The sequence below is a fragment of the Panicum hallii genome, chromosome 3, assembly GCF_002211085.1.
Source record: "Panicum hallii strain FIL2 chromosome 3, PHallii_v3.1, whole genome shotgun sequence".
In the NCBI taxonomy this organism is placed as follows: Eukaryota; Viridiplantae; Streptophyta; class Magnoliopsida; order Poales; family Poaceae; genus Panicum; species Panicum hallii.
The window spans coordinates 6,866,831-6,887,634 of NC_038044.1; the positions used below are offsets into that span (position 1 = coordinate 6,866,831).

Here is a 20,804-nt window from a genome sequence, read left to right on the forward strand (position 1 = left end):
AATTGTTGTTGCCTTTACTACAGGACTAAAGGTATCTTCATAATCTATACCATATCTTTGCTTAAAACCCTTTGCAACTAAACGAGCTTTATATCTGTCAAGACTTCCATCAGCTTTTCTTTTTATCTTATAGACCCACTTACAATCAATAATATTAGTTCCTTTCCTTGGAGGTACCAAATGCCATGTTTTGTTTTTCATCGAAGCAGAATACTCTAAATCCATAGCTTCTTTCCAATGTTTATTTCCAAAAGCTTCATTTAAATTTTGTGGTTCTCCTGATGAAGTAAAACAACTGTATCTAATGGTGCCATCAGTATATACCTTAGGCTTCTGTATCCCGGATTGTAGTCTTGTTCTTGGCCGAATTGTTGTTTCCTCAACAGAAGGCACACCAGCAGGCTCGAAGCTGGTTGGAGCAGAAGATCCAGGAAGGGCCGACAGCACAGGCGGATCAGTTGCGGGATTTGCACCACTGGCCGATCCAGGAGAATTTGCGCCAGGAGAACCTGTGTCCGTGTCGGCTTCCTTTCCTGTTGGCAACGTGGCGCCCTCCTGTTGGGTCGAACCTGCACCGGCCGATCGGAGGATCGGTAGAGACACCGAATCCCCCCTTTTTTCTGCACACACTTCATCACATGAATTATTAGAATTAAATATATGATCACTCGATAGTTCTCCCCCTTGATCAAATGTCGATGGCCTAAGATCAGAAGGAAGAAGAGAGATCTCATGACGAAGACGAGTTCCTGCATTTGGATGAAGTTGGGCAAAGGGGAAAATATTTTCATCAAATGTGACATCCCGAGATATATAAACTCGACCTGTAGAAGGATCTAAGCATTTAAATCCTTTGTGTAAAGGACTATAACCAAGAAAGACACATCATGTGGATCTGAACTGAAATTTGTGGGTATTATAGGGGCGAAGATTAGGCCAACAAGCACAGCCAAAAATCCTAAGGGAGGAATAATCTGGTTTTTGATGAAATAAACGTTCAAAAGGAGTTTCAAAATTTATAACTCGACTAGGAGTACGATTAATCAAATAAGTGGCAGCGATAAAGGCATCCTCCCAAAACTTAAGCGACATAGATGCATGCGCTAATAAAGCTAGGCCAACTTCAACAATATGCCGATGCTTTTGTTCGGCAGCCCCGTTTTGTTGGTGAGCGTGAGGACATGAAACAAGATGAGAGATGCCAATGCGCTCAAAAAAGGAGTTAAGTTTTTGCTCCTCCCCAATCAGCCTGCATAGATATAATCTTGCGATTAAAGAGCCTCTCAACAAAATTTTGAAATTCATGAAATTTCTGAAAAACTTCAGATTTGTGCTTAAGAGGATAGAGCCACACAAATTTGCTATAGTCATCAATAAAACTAACATAGTATTTGTTTCTTCCAACACAAAAGGGCAAAGGTCCCCAGACATCTGAGAAAATAAGCTGCAAAGGTTGACTCGAAACACTATGAGATTTTGGATAAGGAAGCTGATGACTTTTTGCCTTTTGGCAAGCATCACACACAGGTTCTTTATTTGATTCACCTAAACAAGGGAGATTATTCATACTAATAACTTTAGAGATAATGGGAGCAGACGCATGATCCAAACGACTATGCCACCTTTCAAAAGATGGCTTGACAACTCCAAAAGCTTGCTTTATGGTGGACGAAGGAGGAAGAGGATATAGGCCCCTACGGCATGATCCTCTAAGTATGGTGTTCTTCGTGACCTGATCCTTGATCAAAAAATAATCAGGGTGAAATTCAAGGAAAGTGGAATTATCTTTATTAAGATGATGAACGGAAACAAGATTTTTAGCAGCTTTTGGAACGTGAAGAATATTATTTAGATGTAAATCACGAGTTGGGGTATGAACTATTGAATGACCAATATGTTTAATTTTCATACCTGCACCGCTTGCGTGTGAATCTGATCGCCTTCGTTGTACTTGTCACGAACGGCGAGCTTCTCAAGATCACTAGTTATGTTGTCCGTAGCACCAGTGTCCATGTACCAGTTTTGATCCATGGAATAGAGGCTCATAGCAGCAGCAGCAGCGTGTCGTTCCTCTGGAACATAATTCTCATCAAAACGGTGCCAGCATTCAAGCGCCGTATGTCCTGTCTTGAAGCACACTTGGCAAATGGGGCGCCCATTGCTGTCGTGGGCTGCAGTAGGTCCGGTGGGAAATTCCTGCGTGGCTGGTTGTGGCGTGACTGTTGCTGCTGTCCACACCCACCAGAACCGCGCCCACCAGAGCCTCGGCCAAAGCTTGATCGCCCACGACCGCCACGGCCAGAACCACGCATCTGCTGGTTCCTGCCACGGCCGCCTCTCCCTGCGGTGTTGGCTGATGAAGATCCTGTGCCAAGCTGTAGTTCTAATCTAGTCTCAAAACTTAGTAATTGTGAGTACAGTTCAGCAGGGGTAACAGGTTCAATCCTAGTTACAAGAGCAGAAACTAAATGATTGAATTCTAGATCTAGACCATTGCAAATATACATCACCAACTCTTCATCATCAAGAGGCTTTCCTGCTGCAGCCATCTCATCTGCAAGTCCCTTCATCTTGCCGTAGTACTAGGCTACAGTCATGTTCTCCTTCTTTGTCGTGGCGAGAGCGAGTCGTACATTGGTGGTACGAGCACGCGTGTGCGACGCGAACATATCGCTGATCGCTTTCCATGCTTCAGCAGAAGTCCTTGAGATGGCGACTTGCGCCAAGATGTCCTTGGACAGGGAGCTGAGCAGAAAACCGAGGACTTGTTGATCCGCGGCAAACCACTCCTCATAGGCTGGGTTGGAGGCCATGATGGTCTTGCCGTCGGCCTTCTTTTCTTCAACCTCTGCAGCTGGAGCAACGGCTTTACCGTTGACATAGCGCTCCAGCCTCGCGCCTCGTAAGGTCGCGAGAACCTGCGCCGACCACATTGCATGGTTCTGGCGGGTGAGCTTCTCGGTGACTTGAACGCCGAGAAGAGGGTTAGACGTCAAGCTTGAGGACGCCATGGAGATCTTGAAGCTTGAATCGCCTAGGCTCTGATTACCATGTAAAGATCAGAGGTGCGGTGGATATCATGGTGGAACGCCAACCTCCAAACTCGGAGACCTCATCGGTTGCGTGTTGATTAATTAAAACGCACAACATGGTGCGATACATATATATGGCGCAGATCATGACCGGCTAGGAGATATTCTAGGAAGGAAAAGATTTACAACAAAAGTCCTAGACTTATACAACAATCTACATCCTTAGCCGGTCAAGTCTCTCCATATTTAGTTACATTTCCATATTTGGTTTATACTATGTTTAACAAGCTTAACCCCTCCTGTTGCCAAACTAGCATCATCTTGCATAGGTTCAGAAACAACAGCGAGGGAAAGTTCACATAAATTCCATCCGATTTTATTGATCAGGCCCAGTGCACACTGCATGATTCGGGCGGCACTAGCAGGAAACACACTGCGCAGTTTTATTGCGCAAGTTTACAATTGCAAGGGCAGGGGGGAGGGACGTGCTTGACCTCGCAGCAGGCAGCCAATCTGTTTGGCTCATGAGATCGACACCACAGAGGACAGCGTATCCGACAGTCCTCCAGTCATCCTCTCAGCTTCCTTCCCACGTTCGCCGGTGCGGATTCTTACCACATCCGAGACAGGGATCACTGAGGAAGAAACCACCATGTCAGAAAATCAGAGTCAAAAAAGATTACAGGTGCGTATATATGATAGTATGGCAGTGCTCCTGAAGACTGTGTGAGCTAGCACAGGAGCGACTACTTTGTCCGTTGTACCATAGCATTCATATTTCTGATAACAGAACTTACTGAAACCAACCAGCAGTTTAAATGAGCAAGAACTAGTCGTCATTTACATTTCTGACGGAAGTAAAACAAAACAAGTGGAGGAAAAATGAGCAGAACAATAGAACGCTCCTATATGCGTAACATATGCACAAGGCAGTAAAGCCCATGCAAGTGAACAATAGGCACTAAGATATTGCAAGTTAAGAGAAAAGAAGCCAATTACACGGGAGTCCTGGACTAGGATAAAAACGCAGCTGTGACTCTGAAAAGGTCACAAGGAGCACGATGCACTTACAGAATATCTTCCCATCGCCAATTTCTCCTGTTCTTGCCTTTTCAATTATTTTGTCGATTACTGCTTCGACCTGGTGGAAAAGAAACATTTAATGATGATGCAAGAGGAAACCAATAAAACTCATACAGAATGGACTGCAATAACATTGGAACAATGTCATAGACATTTACAGGAAAAATAGAAAAGCAAAAAAAATGATCACCAATCTTTGTCATGAAAGGTATGGCATTGCAGTATTTCTTCTTTTAGAACTATAACTGTTAAGGTCACAGTCACTAGTAAATAAAGTAATTACCTGCTCCTTGCAGACCACTATTTCCATTTTGACTTTAGCAATAAATGTATCTTCCGAAAATTCTGACCCTGATTACTCAAAGCAAAACAAGCATCAGGCGTCAGCATTGATATCTTAAAACCATGCCAGTCTCAAATTTTTCTCAACATCACAGAACCATTATCTCCAATCCTGTTAGTAGACATGTTTCACATCTGTACACCAGCCAATCCTATTAGTCGGTAGTAGTAGAGTTGTAAACTAACGATCAAAATACTCGGCCACATGCTCCTCTGAACACATTTCTGCCCAATTCTAGGAGTATAACTGAACTGATGCAGAAACTATACAATGCAAAACCGCAGTCAGTGGCAGGCAGAGCCACGCAAGTGCATAGCCATAGGCAGAGCGAAGCCATACCTCCATGCCGCTCCGTTGACCCTCCCTGCGCCCCGAATCCCCGCACATCCGACACCGTCACACCTCTGATCCCCATCTCCAACAAGCCCTGCAGAATCCCCAAACCTGTCTGACTGAACAGCTCGCGTGCAACTCAAGGACCCAGAACCACGGAGCCACACTCACCGAGGACACGTGCGGCACCCTCCACGGCCTGCACAAATTCCGCACATTTCAGCAAGGACCAACCAGATTCTATCATTGCAATAATAAGTACCGTGAAGCGCACAAACCTAAGAATGGCCTCGATCTTGTAGAAATCCGATTCAGGCAAGTACCCTGAGAAAACGACCGACCGAGGCAGCGCCATCAGCGGCAATCCAACAAGCCCGGCTCGATTTGGGCAGGAATGAACCGAGCAGAGGCATCAAAAATGTAATTTTGGGCGTGAGGCAAGGGCTCCTGACCTGGGTCGGCGGCGCTCTGGGCGCGCACAGCGGAGGCAGGGAGGCGACGAGAGGCCGACGTCGCTTGGAGCGGCCTCGCAGCCCCCGAGGGGAGGAGGAGGGCGGTGGGGGAGGATCGCAGGGTCGACGGAGGTTGGCGGATGAGGACGCCGGGTACGGGAACGGCGGCGGCAGAGGTCGCTGGCGACATGCTGTAGTCTTCGGTGGTTGTACGGCGTTCCGGCGAGGTTTGGTCTTCAGTTGACTCGGTTCGCCGCTCTGCGGCTTTCCTGAGACATGAGAGGTCAGATTCTCAAGCTGGTAGAAGGCGGGAAAAAGGAAATACGTAAACATCATTGGAAAACCGAAACTGTTTCAACTCCGTGTTGTATGCAAAGTAAACGTCCGCCATTAAAAGAAAATCCCACTGGTTCACTTCTGTGGACTGTGGTCCAACCCTTCTTTCTCCTCTCCCAGGCCTTCCCCCCCCCCCCCCCCCCCCTCTCTCTCCCCGTTACGGCCTCCCTTTCTTAGAGGTACCGGCGCGCCGCCCTCGGCCGGTTCTTCGTCGGGCGCCTCGCCGGCGACGAGGATCCGGCAGGTACGCCCGCCATTCCCTTCTCTTCCCCTCCTTCAGTGCGAAATCGAACACCCAAAACCCTTATGTGTGCTATTTGTATTCGAATTTGACCGTGGATTTCACATGCTAAATTCGAATTTTTTTTAGCAAAATTTATTAGGTGTGCATGTGTACAACCATGCCCTTTACTCGGTCCGCTCCTGACTCGCGATTCGATCTCTTTGTTGCGTGTTGCGTGCCGCGATGGAGTGCTGGCACTCATTTATTCCCCTTCGTTTTTCAGCTTAATCCCCACGCCCCACGTTTAGTGGACTTCCCAGCGAACCCTGCTGCTGCTGCGACGTTGCCTGATTGTTTTTCCGTGTCTTGCAGGGGCATGCGAGCCTGGAGCCTTAGTTGATCGAAAATGGTGATGGCAACATTCTTCTCTGCCCTGTTTATATGCTAGTATTTCTTCTCTGTGTATACTGTGTTTACTTATTGGGTTCTTGGTGAATGCAGGTTAAACTCGAAGATTATGTCGAGGACGGCGGCCCAGATGCTGATGCCAGGGATCCCAGGGGGGCTGCTGTGGATCTGCTGCCTGGCTCGGTGCATGCCAGCTTGAAGGAGGAGGTGATATGCTTCTTGACAATTTGTGCTTGTAGGGTGTGGTTTCTGTCGTAGATGCAAAATTATTAAGACACGCCTGTAGTAAAGGAACAATGCAAATTTCTGCATTGGGTGCCAGTTGCAAGCTGTGCTCGAGTTATATGCTTTGCTGTTTCTAGTAAATGAAATTTAACCAATATGATGTTTGGGCATCTTTGTACCAATCTATTTTATCGTTGGATCTTTTGTTTCTTTTTTCCTTATTAAACAAGTAGCTTTTAATTGAATCAGTGGTGATAAGGGATCCATTTTTAGCTTTGGAGAACTAATAAAATATCCTGGCACAGTCCGAATCCAGCATGACCTAAAGTGAATTATGTCATTTCAAATATGATACCTGGTTTGGATTTTTAATTTATGCTTAAGATTTTGGATTGCTATTTAAAACCACTAAAGATGAGATATGTTTTGTTTTTTGTTAGCGAATATTTGGAAGTAACTGGAATGCTAGCTATGAAATTGCAAACATAACTAGACATTTCTATTTTCACAAGAATAGAGTCATTTTGATGCAAATTCTGCTTTAGTAAGTTATGATACTGACATGATGCGCACTATAGGAAGGTCAACCAAGTTCTTCGTCCAGTAATCTAAGATTACAATTTATTGGAATGGGTTTTTCACCAAAACTGGTAGACAAGGTGCTCCAGAGACATGGTATGCCTCTTTCTACGACATGTCTTTTCTAACATGTATAGTGATGCGAAACAATCGCCAAAGTCAAAACCTGCCTAACATTTTGTCTTGTAATCTACGAATTAATTGCATATATTATCTCATGCAGGTGACGATGATTCTAACACCATATTGGAATCTCTTTTGTCCTATTCTGTAAGTGCTTTGCCAATTTCCTTGTCTAGTTGATGCTCCTAGCAGTGATCAGCGTCTAACTTTAAAATTAAATAACTGTGATTCTTGTAAAGGTCTTTTCTTTACATAGCTATGACGCACCTAATTATATTTTGTTGACCTTTATTATACCATATGTTGCTGTTTCTTTCCCTCATACTATTCTAGTGTCCATTGTGATCTTCATGGTGCTACTTTATCCATATTAAATTCTTAATAGATTGATGCATATCAGAATAGTCCGTGGTGCTTGCATGTTAGATATCAGAGGTGATACTTCTGCGTAAGTAGTTACTTCTTTACATCTCATTCGTTACGCAAGTCTGCTATAAGAAAGAATAGTACATGTCCTATTAGAGCTCGCTATCCATTTTGACTATTTATACTTTCTAGTTTTTTTAAAGAGAAATTCCTTTAGTTATTCCTTCATTTCCTACACTTTTGCTAGTTACTTAACTTTATTTTAAGAACCTCGAAGTAATTGGAATGATGTTTTACGTAACTGGATTTTGTGCCCTATTCAGCATCTGATTTGTAGATTTTAATAAGATTTCATTTGCATCCCCATGATAGTCCATTATTGTGTCTTGCGTGTTGGGAAAGAGAAGTAAGGTATTGGCTTGAACAAACTCTCCTTCCTTCATGTTATAGGACCTTCAGCAGTCAGGATCTGAATCGTCAGGTTCTTTGGGAAGTCTATTTGATTCTGATAGTGAAGAAAACAATTCTCCTTTAGAGTCTAGGAAAGGAATCGACCAAGACATCAAGGTGATCTCTTAGCACAAGATGTTAATCATTGCCTTACTCGCTTGAAATTCTTTGAATCAATCTTAAGAACATTTCTCTGTCTTCAGCCGGAGCCTGATTCTTTCTCAGAAAAGTGGTCATATTTACTCCGAACAATGAACTTTTCACAGCAAGAAGTTGATTTAGCCTTCAAGAAACTTGGTATTTACATGCTCTTGCGCAACTGACAAATTTGTTCTTGATTGTTTAGATTGTGTGCTGTTGCTTGGCTTTATGCAAAATCTTGAAACAGCTCCAAGACTACTGATTAAAAACTTTAAAAACATGTATGATACATGTTTGATAATCCAACTTGTCTTTCTTGATACTCAGTATGCAATATAGTAATACTCCAAAATATGCTTAATTTCAGGCGATGAAGCTCCATTAGAACAGCTCGTGGACTGCATTGTCAGTGCTCAATCAGGAGGATCCTCTGGAGAACTGGAAAATGGTGTTGCTACAAATGAGGTTTATACTTTATCATGTTGCCTTTTTGTTTAATTCTATGTAGTTTATGTGTATGGATTATCCCCTGACACATGAAGTGAGCTAGTTATTACAAAAGCCTTCAAGATATGGATTTACATTCTAAAGTGATATTTTCTTTTGGTAAAATGTTTCACTCTATGCAACATTTGTTATGCTGCATACTGTACTACTTATTAGTTTGAAGCTAGAACATTGCATACTTGCCCAATTCTGCGTTGATGGTTCCAGTTTGTACTATATCATGGTGTTTCTGAAAGGATTATATTCTTTTAAACATTTTGCCCCTGTTCTGCAGTTTGCTTTCATCTTTCCCCACCAATTTTTTAGACTTCCCCAATTCATCTCAACACTTGGAGGTTGTGGCTTGTGTCATGGAAACTGAGACACTCACTATTTTTCTTCTATTTCTCCTTCTGTTGGCATACATTGCCACTCCTTCGATTGATTATACTAGAAATATTTCTAGGCATTATAGCTAATTGATATGAATTTTTCGGCACCAATGACAAATGACTAATGTGGATTTTGGATATATTGGAGATGTGTATTGTGGTTGCTAGTTCTAAAACTTAATGTCAAAAGTTATAAACTAAAATGGCATTTTTTTCAGGCAAAGGCTGAAGCACTGTTTGGTGTTATGGAGAAAACACTTAGCTTGCTTCAGAAGGGTTTTACCGAGGAAGAGGTGTCATCAGCTATTGACAATTGTGGTAAGCCAAGGATTAAAAGATGCTTCAAATTGTGCTCAATGTTTTGATGACATCCGGAAATGTTTAAAATGGCACATGCATGTACTTTTCAGGTCAGAGAGCAACAGTTGAGATGCTGGCTGACTCAATTTTGGCAAGGCGAATAGCCAATAGCGTTGAGCAGAAAGAGGTAATTTAACGGCATTTTATTCTTACTACTGTAGGCTTGTCATGGGTATGTTAAAATCATCTCATATGGAGACTCGTATCCAAAATTGCATATTATATCATAGCATGGTGCAGAATTTACCGTTGGTGTCCAGATTCAAATGATTTATATGGTACCCTGTTTGATGTTCCCTGAAGTTTTTCTAGATTGTGACTTGATCTATTAGAACATGTATATCTGTAACAACTCAGTTTGATAGTCAATGAAACGCTGTTCTCTAAAGCTTGTGTAGCTGCAGAATTGCTGTAAATTTCTCTCAGACTTTGCGTTCTAATCTTGGCCTTTTACACTTATGCAGGTAAAAGTTGAATCCAACTGTCTAGGCGAGGCAGAAACTGATTATTTGACATACCAGCCCTCATACTCTGCTGCGAGCTGTTATGATGATTACAACAACAGCACACAGGTAAAAAGGGCTAAGCATATATTTATGGATGACAGAGGGGCCTCCAGTAGTCACCCTGGCAATCCATGGTCTATGGGGCGTTGTGCAGGGACCAGTGGTATGCCTGTTAAGGTAGAACTTGAGGCAACGACACTAGGCCGGCGTGCAAATGTACGAGGCGACCTTGCTAAACCCCCATATTTCCTGTATGGAAATGTTGTTGAGATCCCAAAAGACACATGGCATCAACTCACACAGTTTTTATACAATGTGGAACCTGAGTTTGTGAACAGTCAGTTCTTCTCAGCTCTATCTAGAAAGGAAGGTTACATTCATAACCTTCCAGTGGAGAGAAGATGTTTTGTGGTTCCAAAGTCACCGATGACTATTGAAGAAGCACTTCCATTCACAAGACAGTGGTGGCCCTCATGGGATACAAGGAAGCATATTAGTGTTGTTACTATAGAGGCTGCTGGGATTGAGCAGACATGTGATACATTGGGGAGGATGGTTAGAGAGTCAAGAGGAGTGCTTTCAGAAGAAAAGCAGATGCAGATTATGCACCAATGCAAGGTTTCAAACCTTATTTGGGTTGGTAGGGACAAGTTAAGCCCGTTGGAGCCTCATCAAGTGGAAAGAATACTGGGCTACCCACATAACCATACAAATCTGTTTGAACTAAATCAACCTGATAGATTTGCTGTGATGAGATATGCTTTTCAGACTGACACTTTGGCATACTTCTTATCGGTTCTGAAAGACCAGTTTCCAGACGGGATCAGAGTGCTATCCATCTACAGTGGAATTGGAGGCGCTGAAGTAACACTCCATCGGCTAGGTATTCCTTTGAAGTGTGTAGTGTCTGTTGAGGAATCTGATGTGAATAGGAAAATTCTGAGAAGGTGGTGGCAGAAAACTGAACAGACTGGGGAGCTGAGGCAGTTGCATGGAATCTGGAAGCTGAAAACTCAAGTGATTGATGACTTGATCACTGAGTTTGGTGGTTTTGACCTGATTATTGGTGGGAATTATACTTCTTGTAAAGGTGGTACGACAATAAATACAACAATGGGCATGGATTCCAACCGCTTCTTTGAATATGCCCGTGTTGTTACTAGAGTGAGGACTGCAGTTGGAGTTAATTAACAACTGACATGATTCCATGTTTTCCATCTTTAGTGAGTTCTCGCCTTAGCAAATTGCCACAAACTGCCTTCTAGCATCGTGTGATCTGTAAATGTAGGATGGTACAAGTAAACTTTGACATATTTCTTAGCTGTTACATTGTGCACAAGTGTAGAATTTTAAATGCAGTGGGTTAATACTTCTTCCGCCTGTTTGTTTCTCATATTTTTTTAGTTGATTACTGTGCGTTGCAACTTGAAGCCCCCTCAAAGTTGATCCTGCCTGTTTGCGTGGGTTATGTTAGACAGGCCCTTGGGCCATGGGTGGCTGCCGCATGCGCCCCCTATCAAGGGATAGATGGATTTGTATTAGGCATGGATCTCCTCTAATTGGTTCTGATTCTATAAACCAAATCCTAGAACATCCTTGTCCATATATGTACACGAGCTTTGTCTCTCCATAATCAATCTATTATTTCTCGAGCCATACTTGCTTTCACTCCTTTCTTCAAAACAATTTTTTAATTAGGTTTTCTTTTCCTTGGTGTTGATTCAGTTTGTGGATGCTACTATCTCTGAATCTGAACTGTGAAAAGAGTTTGTCTCCTTTCACCAAAAATTTGCTTGTACTAGCAGTTTTATGCAATAATATTTTCTTTCCAATTTCATGTATACGATGAGCAATATTTTCTGGTATCCAAAGTATCCATGTTTTATGCAGAAGTGGCCGGTTTACTGTGAGGCCCTGACTGCAAGATTCTGGAAGATTTATAGGTGCTGGTGGTAGCCTGAATGAACTGCCTACAGATAATAAGTTGGGAGTGCGTGCGTGCAAGACCTGTGATGGGGCCTCTTCAAGCTTTTGGGCCGTCCGTTGTCGTTCTGTTCTTAGGGTGTGTAGTTAGCAGGGCTAGTGCCGTAGCTTAAGCAGTAGCGTCCTTTTGCCTGTGAATGTGGTTGGTGAGCCCTCTTCAACAAAAAAAATGTTACCAGAACCATACCAGATGGGAAAATTTCAATGGTTGCCTATGCATCACATAGTGATCACTGGTACAACGAAGAGCACAATGAGTACAAATGAATGAATAGCCTCGATCCAAGACAATGGTGGACCGAACATCGTCATACAAAGGGTGCATCCTTGCATGGTGCTAGTACAAATCAGGCAAACTGAATTCAGCAGAGACTGATACATGAGACTCTGGGGGCATGCTCCAACACTCTTCTAATACTTTACAGAACGGCAGACAATCTGGTTACATTGACAACATCTTGTTTTCCTTTGTGGGGGTGAGGGGGGTGATAATCTCGGACAAAAAAATCACACATTGCCCATCTTATAGCACAACAGGCAATGTCGGTCTCCACTGGTTTCTAACAGACATCAATTTGGTCCTTAACTAATCTTCAAGCCATCCTCTCAGTTACAGATCACCATCCTACAAAGGCGCATTGCTTCCGTGCATGCTCTGGGATCAGCTTCACCAGAAAGTCCATTGGCACACCTTTCAGCTCTGTTTTGACAATACCGGAGTAGTAGAAAAGATGAGTTGATCTGGAGTTTTTAGGGTTCTTATCAGAACAAGTGAAGTCAGAATAGCAGACTTACCATGGGGCTTGAAGTTGAAGAGAGGTGGAAGGAAACGGCCATTTGGTAAGCGTGTGTTTGGATCCCGAAGTTCATCAAAGAATGGATGGATCAATGCTTCCAACTGTAATGAGTAACCAACTTGCAATGTAAATAACAGTAGCCAAAACTTCCGAAAAACTGTCTAATGCAGTTCTAACTGATAGGAAAGTAACTTGCTATCTAAATAATGCTTAAAGCAGTAAAACAACAGTGATAAAGGAAGGATACTAAATGCCATGCCCCATGTTTGCTCCCACAATGAAGTTGTACTTACTGCAGTAGACCGAAGCTTAGGTGAGTACTGCAGAAGCCTGGACACAAGATCAACTGCTTCAGCAGGCATCCTTTTATGGAAAATCTGGCACAAAATGATAGTAATGTAAGATCTCAACCTTGGTGGAGGTTAGGGATAGGACGAGAGGTGCTGCAGTCCAATACAACATTCATACCTTATGCCATGGGTGAGCTTTGATTTGCGGGAATCTAAACTCAGTATAATTTGGATTCATGCACTTGATTTCTTCACGTGTTGGTGTGCCCAGAACCTGAGAGAAAAATGAGATTAAAATGAAGGGAAAGCAACAATTAGGAAGCAGTTTAATTGGGATGCAGATAATAATTTACCCTGATGATTTCAACAAGTTGATCAACGCCACTGTCTCCAGGGAATAGAGGCTGTTGAAAGAAAATAATCAGATTGTAGGCAGAGATAAGCTGGATAGTCCACCCACGAGTCATGTATATTGTGTGATCCCTTACCTGCCCTAGAAGCAGCTCAGCAAGGACACAGCCAGCAGACCAAACATCAATTGCTGCTGTGTATTCAGTAGCACCAAATATGAGCTCTGGAGCTCTGTAGTACCTAGAACAGATGTAAGAAATATTTGGTTCTCCTTTTACCTAAAACAGTACAAAATAATTAGGCATGCACAAATACAAGGATTCCTGTGAATGTCAGTTGATTATGACCATACCAGAACTTTCGCGCTGCCAAAGTCGCACAATTTCAGCTGATGAGTATGAGGATTCACCTGTGGCAGAAATAGTATGCATCAAACCATCTGAAGCTGCATTTATAATTGGCTAAAGATGAATTCTCCTGTAAGTGTTCAAACAGATAGAGATGATTACTCTAGATATACCAGGAGATTTTGCGGCTTAATGTCCCTGTGGCACACTCCGATGCAGTTATGAATGTATGCCAAAGCTCTACAAATCTGTCAATCACAAGGCTATAAATGGCATGACTATCATGCAACTAAACTCGGACACGTTAATGACACCAACGGAATAAGCTTTACCTGATACATATAAAGTTTCGCATATATCAAAGGCATGCGCTGGTTCATCTTGTTATAATGTTTAATGACACGATGTGCAGTCTCTGGCACATACTCTAGCACCAAATTGAGGTAAAGCTCCTCCTTCTCAGTCTTTGAAAAGAAACAATGCTTCAGAGCAACCACATTTGGGTGGTCAAGCACTCGCATAGTTTGCAGCTCACGGTTCTTATATCTCTTGTCTTGAAGAACCTTCTTTATAGCTACAGTCTCACCAGTTTCCAGACACTTGGCCTGCTCAAGATCATTTATTTACAAAAAAAAAAGGTGAAGGAGCCATTAGTCAGTACCTGAAATGTAACACTAAAATAAAAAAACTGAGCAACTCAAGGTGATACCGATTTATTCAGTAACAAACCTGGAAAACAGTCCCGAAGGACCCATGACCTACCACACGTTCCGCCATGTAGCTAATGGTCTGCAGTGCACATGCATAATTCAGAAATTCAGTACACAATACTTGTTGTTATGACTTATGAGGTAGCAGTAAAATAGATAGAAAGGGGTCTCCCATTGTCTATGACATAACATATAGTTTTTTTTTTGGTTAAAATACCTGCTTTGCCTGCCCATTTCTCCCATCAATGCTAGTCACTATGATATGACCAGGCTCTGTCCCATTGCCATTGACTACAATATCTTCAATGTCCTGCATTATTTCCAAGCCAAGACCAACTACAAACTGATAACCCACAAAAAAGCAATTTATAAACTACTTAAGGGAATTCAATTACCTTATCATCCCTAATGTTCATATTGCCCAACTCGTTCGGAAGTCGATCTGCATCACTGCTAGAACTTGTGTCATTCTGAAATCCCAAAGAAGAGCGTGTCACCCCTGCCGAGGCCATGCTGTGACAGAATTATCTGATTTGCGGCACAAACTACTGTTCAAAGGGCTTCCCTAAAGACAGTGATGTGTTTGATCAACCTGCAAGCAAACAGCATCATTATGGAAAGTCAAAAAACACATGGTGATTAGGATGCTCAGCTCGAGAAATATGTGGCTTTACGAAATTTTCGCTGGAAACACATTCACTTGCAGACATGTCGTACTTGTAGATAGACCTGGGAGACTTGACAAGGGTGGACAAATCCTTTCCAAACCGGGAAGTCTATTGCCCCTATCCTAATCAATTAGAAACGCTGTCTGTCCAGATTATTCACTTTCCAAGAGCAATTCAGCTCTGATCATAAATGAAGACATCACAAAGAGTCGACCTCTGGCAGTTTCTAACCGACCATGGCGCATAAATCATCGAAAAGAAAAGGAAAGAAAACATTCTCGACGCAGATCACCAAATTCACGCCAAAGCTGCCACCTTTCCCCACCAATCCATCTCCATTTATTCACGCATGAAGGAGGAGAATCAGCACGAGCAATAACAAACCAGGGAATCCCAAAACACCCCTGTTCCGAAAATTACAAGAAAAAATGATAAAAGGAAAGAACCACCTTCCCCGTCTACTTCTCCGGAATAGAACCAAACCAGACTCCCCAAACCGAACGCTCGCCCGCCCCATAACGCCACCGCCCATCGATCTCATGGATCGCCACCACAACCGCGGGAGCCGCGGCGGAATCAAGCGCCCGCCGCCCTCCCCACATCGCCGGATCCAAGAAGAGACGCAAGAAACGACCGCTGCCGCGGGGAGGGAAAAGAAACAGAGACAGAGAGAGAGGATGAATACCGGATCGGCTCGGCGCGCGGATCGGCGACCTGGGCCGCTGGGTTGGCGGCGGAAAGCGTCTCCCCTCTCCCTCCAACTCCGGCGCGGGGAGGATTGAAGAAGAGAGGGGGGCGGAATGGAAGAAGAAGGGAGGGAGGCGACGCCGGGGAAAGAAAGGCAAGTTATAACGCACAAGAAAATTGCAGCCCAGCAATAAATCAAATTATTATTTTTTATTTAATTGGAGAGAGAAAATGACGGGATTTTTACTGATATTATTATGGTGTCTGTTTGACCGTTGAAAGGTTCCGGTCCAGCGGCGCCAGTGCAGTCATCCTCTTCTTCTCCAGGGCCTCTTTTCTTTTTCTTTTCACCATTTCCTAAATATTTGGCTTCTTACTGTTTAGAATTTGTAGGGATGAGCAAGAATGCGAGAGTTGAATTCTCAGCTTGTTATGCAGTTATATTTAGACTCTAGGATGAAGCTGGAAATTAAGGAACTAGTGGTTTTCACGTGGTTGGATATGGTTTCACATTATTTCTCTCTCTTCTAGCTGAAAGGTATAACATTTATGCATTTTTTCGATGAAACGAGGGCATATTGTCGAGTTCAGTTGAGGACACGTATAATTCAGTCAGGGCCTGTTTAGTTCCACCAAAACGCAAAAACGTAAAATGCAAAATTTTACTGTAGCAAAGGAATCTTGAAGTACTAAATGAAGTCTATTTGCAAAACTTTTTGCATGGATGGGTTGTAAATCACGAGACGAATCTAATGATGCTAATTAATCCATAATTAAGCAATAATTAGCGGATGGTTACTGTAGCATCACTGTTGCAAAACATGGATTAAGTAGGCTCATTAGATTCGTCTCGCGATTTACAACCCATCCATGCAAAAAGTTTTGCAAATAGACTTCATTTAGTACTTCAAATTAGCAAGATTTCTTTGCTACAGTAAAATTTTGCATTTTGCGTTTTTACGTTTTGGTGGAACTAAACAGGCCCTCAGGGGTGTGAAGCTCAAGTGAAGGTGGCAAATGATTGGGGTCCGGCACAGGCTGTCATGGTCGGGGCGTGGAACCCACTCTCCCTCTTCCCTCTTCCCTCTTCCTCCCTGCCTGCAGACAACAAAAACAAAACAAGTCCATTAGATGCTAGAAAAAAGCATGCCATTGTAGCTTAGCTAGCAAATACTACTTGTATATATATAAACACTGTGGCTAGGCCGGTCACCAGACTCTATCAGTAATCATCATCAGAAAAATCCTTCAACAACCTTTTGGCTCACTTTTCCTCGTTAGATCATTGGGCCTTGCAATCTATATACTTGTTTATTTCTTTGAGTTGTAAAGCTGTTCTGCGAGAGTGCGAGTGCATCTACTCATTGATGCTTGGCGATCATGACTGTCGAGAAAAAAGTTTGGATATTCTAGTTCTGCATAGACTTTTTCTCATGGCACATTTTGTTGCGTTCATAAACCTTTTTCTTCCCAGTTGAGCTAGCTACTTATTATGCTTAGAAGAAATCTCCAGCACATGTTTGAAATGCAAGAAGAATTTTCAGGGGCGCATTTTATATTCTTATTACACCAAAACCATCAAGCATCACTGCAAAATCTATTTCTTTGTTTTTCTGAACAAGATAGCTTAGTGGATGAAGCACGGTACTTGCCCAAACTTCTGTATTTATATTATTATTGCTTACTAAATATTATAACTGTAGTGAGCAGCCCACGTACCGTATCGTCTACTTCCGTCACACGTATGGCGTACATGTACATCAGGTAGAATACGATCTGGTGTTGCAGTTAGTATATCACACTACATGAATGATACGGGGCCCGACAGATCAGTTAAACAACTTCGTAGTATTTTACTTCTAACCTTCGTCGTCGTCTGGATAAACAACATGGATTCTCCTGATGCCAGCGTAACAGACTGTCCAATCACACCGTACTAAACTACTGACATGATCAAATTTTAAAATTTAAAACTTAAAATTTAACAGAAATCAAGAAGCAAGAAAAGGCAGGAGACCAGGACCCAGGCCGACATGACAGTGCAGCTGTGCTCATCATCACCGGCCGCTCACGGCCGGCACGACGGATCTTAAAGAATTCAGAACACGGCAATTAGTCCGGCCAAAGTGCTTTTCTATTTTGTTTAGTAGAATAGTTTGTCAGTTGGAAATGTCATTGTTTTCATACTGGCATGATATGCAATCCTCAAAGTTTGAACTTTGAAGAGCGTGCCATGCCATTTATCAACTGTCAAGCAGAGCAGGATTTAGAGGGTGTCTGGTTTGAGAGGGCTTCTTTAGCCCTATCACGTCAAAAAGAATTTTATTATTTAAAAATATTAAATAAAATTTAATTACAAAACTAATTGCAGAACTCCTGTACTAATTCGCGAGACGAATCTAATAGGGTATATTAATCTATAATTAGTGGATGGTTACTGTAGCATCATCACTGTTGCAAATTATAAATTAATTAGACTCATTAAATTCGTCTCGCGAATTAGCACCCATATATAAAAAGATTTTAAACAAACTTTATTTAATACTCCTAAATAGCAAGATTCTTTTTTTATGCGATAGGAGTAAAGTTTAGCCCTTTGAAACCAAATGGGGTGTTGGACCCCTAATGTTTGAAATTTTCAGCTGGGCCAAAGCTGGGTTTAATTCGTCAGCTGCAGTTGGCATGTGGGGGAGAAGATTCGGTTGCGTTTTCATGACAGCAGATTGCAGTGATCCTGACAACTCGTTGGTATGAAATTTATGCAGCAGGGGGCCCCGGTATTTGAGTCGCTTCAAATTTGCTTGGCTGAACCATCGCGCTTTGAGTTGCTTCAAATTTGAAGCTTGATCGACAACTTACTGGATCTTTTCCCAGTGTTGATTTATCCGTTTGTCTTCAGTAAATTCGAACGGAGGTTGTTTCTCACGATAAACTTGTGGGGCAACTTCATCTTTAAAAAATGGGTTTGCGGATTTGATCGACATGTCAGAGGAAGGATTATGCGTTTCTGAATTTTTTTTAGTTGGGTGTGTTTTTCATACATATATATATATATATTTAGTACAACAACTAATCCAAGTTATACTAGCACACTAGCTAGCAGCATCTTAGGTAGTTATACTTTCACATCAAAAATACATGACAGTTGACAAACGGGGGGCATGCATTGAACTTTTGGCAAGGTTTTCTCTCAAAGCTGCTCTTAAATGGATTAGGTTGTTAAGGAGTTGGCAAGTAGAATGTGAAAGTGATGGGCTTGACCTAGCTTGCCCGGCCCCCTACTAAGAAAAAAGCGATTTAATTTCCATATGAAAATGGATAGACTTATTGCATATACTATTAAACATAAATCTGGTGACTACCACGTGAATAAACAAACAGATATAATGAAATAATCCTCAAAAAAAAATATATAACAGTCAGCTTGTTGATGCTACTTAATTTATTTGTAGACTATCAATTAGCTTGTAATATCCAAAATGTTGAGCACGTACTTAGAAACCTTTACGTGGGCCATTTGTGGACACATATATGCAGACTTTTGGGCTGGGCTAGGCCTACTAGCAGTGCGGTTTTCCTTTTATAAACTGTTCTTGTCCACTTTAACGCATCGGAGCATTCCACTAATCCCATTTGCAGTGTCATTTTCGCCAGGGTTGTTAAATTGCGTTCTCAGATGATGTCGATAAGATTTGCCTGAGCTGCTATAAGGATCAGGGAGCCTGATATACAATACAAAGAGGAAACGAGTACCTGCAATTCAACTTCTATAGGGCATCCTCTGAATTTTCTGTAAACTCAACGCTATAGTTTTGTGAAGACACAACTGAGGAAGCACTTTGACAAAAACAAAAAACGACGAGTTCTACCGGCCTTCAATAATACAAGTTGAGGTATCAAGCAATACATCATTCTTTGATGATATGAAGTTTTAGTTTACGAGCTTAGACATTATTTAACATCATACTATGGAAAAATGCAGCTTCGTAGGCTCCATTGATCAATAAGACCTACCCATATCGATCAATCCCCCATAATCCACACAGGATATCCTAGAAGCTTCCTGTGCATAAAGATTTTACATCTGGAAACTTCCTGAATCTTGTGACTGCAAACCATTGAAGGCCAGAAGGAACAGATCATGATGCCACTCTCTCTTTCGTGCGATCCACAAGCTGGAGCATGGGAAGTGCCACGTCGCCAATTTCTCCTCCGGCACGAACGACCAGAATAAATTGTGATGGTGATGACACTTGTGCTTGCCGATCTCCTCAACCGACGCTGTAACCAAGGAAAAGGAAGGAACTCGAGAGGACAGAGAGGAGGGAAAGGGCATCTTTCCTCCTCACCTGTCACCCACAACTACTCTAATATTTGGTGATCACTTGTTGCTCTCTCATTGGACCCCCAGCGGCAAAAGAGAAAAAAAAAAGAAAGAAAGCATAAGTTGAGCACAGGTGTTTTGATGAATACCATCATTTTCTTTTTTGTGTCACACTCTCTTGGCGGATATATAGGGCAGCAATATTAATGAGTACTATATGACCTGTTTCAAATTATTTGTCATTTTTACTTTAAACTAAACAGCTTGAAGCATACGGCATGCTCAGAGTACATTTCACAAAGAGCTAGTGATATTTTTCCAGTTTACATTACTGAAAAGAAATGTTGTTAGTAAAAACTTACTCGGCACAAGCCAAAACGAGTCAACTGTTTTAAAACGAAGGTCAATGGAAGTCTTTATGGGAGATTAAGGAGCTAAGAAAGTATAAGCGCCAGAATTGCAGCAATATAGCTAGTGGCATCATAAAGACAAACTTATAAGTTTTAACTTAGAGGAATGCCGATATATATAGATCAACTGGATTTTTCTCCACGTCTCACATATTCTTCTTAGGACATGAGTGACCAAGAAGTTTTTTACCTCGAAAGAGTGACCAAATAGTTAAGAATAACTAAACAATTATGACTGGTTGGAACACAAGAAATTCACATGACTCGACATGTGAGTTTCACATGAGAGCGGTCTCATTGTTCCATGAGTTGGGAGAAGAATATCCAGTTGTCCCATACTACAACTGCTGTCTAAGGTTCCTATCTAGGTCCATCTTTCATGCCTTCCAACATGTATGG

General features: G+C 42.2%; 3 protein-coding genes and 1 non-coding gene across 6 annotated transcripts; 1 reads left to right on the forward strand and 3 right to left on the reverse strand.

Annotated features, from left to right (window-relative positions):
* Positions 1-2,392: 2,392 nt before the first annotated feature.
* On the reverse strand, positions 2,393-2,531 carry LOC112888259. The gene has a single exon (XR_003227796.1). It is a non-coding gene; the product is annotated as a small nucleolar RNA Z247 (small nucleolar RNA).
* Positions 2,532-3,085: 554 nt separating this feature from the next.
* LOC112883935 (nitrogen regulatory protein P-II homolog) lies at positions 3,086-5,537 on the reverse strand. Its single transcript, XM_025949206.1, has 7 exons — positions 5,244-5,537; positions 5,070-5,115; positions 4,963-4,990; positions 4,798-4,885; positions 4,399-4,466; positions 4,104-4,173; positions 3,086-3,667 (listed from the first exon to the last, which is right to left on the reverse strand). Exons 1-7 carry the CDS (start codon positions 5,431-5,433, stop codon positions 3,555-3,557), a joined length of 603 nt encoding a protein of 200 aa, XP_025804991.1. The 5' UTR covers positions 5,434-5,537; the 3' UTR covers positions 3,086-3,554.
* A 163-nt stretch (positions 5,538-5,700) lies between these two features.
* Positions 5,701-11,228, forward strand: LOC112884329 (probable inactive DNA (cytosine-5)-methyltransferase DRM3). Of its 3 annotated transcripts, XM_025949708.1 has the most exons (12): positions 5,765-5,823; positions 5,963-5,994; positions 6,175-6,211; positions 6,304-6,417; positions 7,014-7,110; positions 7,238-7,284; positions 7,954-8,070; positions 8,157-8,250; positions 8,462-8,559; positions 9,191-9,290; positions 9,383-9,459; positions 9,797-11,228. In XM_025949708.1, exons 3-12 carry the CDS (start codon positions 6,209-6,211, stop codon positions 11,027-11,029), a joined length of 1,980 nt encoding a protein of 659 aa, XP_025805493.1. In that variant the 5' UTR covers positions 5,765-5,823; positions 5,963-5,994; positions 6,175-6,208; the 3' UTR covers positions 11,030-11,228. The 3 variants fall into 3 exon arrangements, with proteins under 3 accessions (XP_025805492.1, XP_025805491.1, XP_025805493.1); XM_025949707.1 differs by lacking the exon at positions 5,963-5,994 and having other exon boundaries at positions 5,701-5,823; positions 6,086-6,211; XM_025949706.1 differs by lacking the exon at positions 5,963-5,994 and having other exon boundaries at positions 5,718-5,823.
* Positions 11,229-12,069: 841 nt separating this feature from the next.
* On the reverse strand, positions 12,070-15,826 carry LOC112884330 (shaggy-related protein kinase alpha-like). Its single transcript, XM_025949710.1, has 13 exons — positions 15,670-15,826; positions 14,712-14,908; positions 14,534-14,626; positions 14,336-14,395; positions 13,939-14,211; positions 13,780-13,854; positions 13,612-13,668; positions 13,397-13,537; positions 13,262-13,312; positions 13,087-13,182; positions 12,912-12,995; positions 12,617-12,719; positions 12,070-12,521 (listed from the first exon to the last, which is right to left on the reverse strand). The coding sequence occupies exons 2-13, from the start codon at positions 14,826-14,828 to the stop codon at positions 12,439-12,441; spliced, it is 1,233 nt and encodes a 410-aa protein (XP_025805495.1). The 5' UTR covers positions 14,829-14,908; positions 15,670-15,826; the 3' UTR covers positions 12,070-12,438.
* Positions 15,827-20,804: the final 4,978 nt, after the last annotated feature.

Bases quoted from the DNA above. Each gene is read 5' to 3' on its own strand.
- LOC112883935 (XM_025949206.1), bottom strand. From the start codon at position 5,433: ATGTCGCCAGCGACCTCTGCCGCCGCCGTTCCCGTACCCGGCGTCCTC. The intron at 4,886-4,962 runs GTGAGTGTGGCT...GGGATTCTGCAG, and splicing joins GGGTGCCGCACGTGTCCTCG to GGCTTGTTGGAGATGGGGAT. The intron at 4,174-4,398 runs GTAATTACTTTA...CTTTTCCACCAG, and splicing joins TAGTGGTCTGCAAGGAGCAG to GTCGAAGCAGTAATCGACAA.
- LOC112884329 (XM_025949707.1), top strand. The intron at 7,111-7,237 runs GTATGCCTCTTT...TATCTCATGCAG, and splicing joins CAAGGTGCTCCAGAGACATG to GTGACGATGATTCTAACACC. The intron at 8,560-9,190 runs GTTTATACTTTA...CATTTTTTTCAG, and splicing joins ATGGTGTTGCTACAAATGAG to GCAAAGGCTGAAGCACTGTT.
- LOC112884330 (XM_025949710.1), bottom strand. From the start codon at position 14,828: ATGGCCTCGGCAGGGGTGACACGCTCTTCTTTGGGATTTCAGAATGAC. The intron at 13,669-13,779 runs GTATATCTAGAG...TTTCTGCCACAG, and splicing joins TTAAGCCGCAAAATCTCCTG to GTGAATCCTCATACTCATCA. The intron at 12,522-12,616 runs GTAAGTCTGCTA...TTGTCAAAACAG, and splicing joins CTTCAACTTCAAGCCCCATG to AGCTGAAAGGTGTGCCAATG.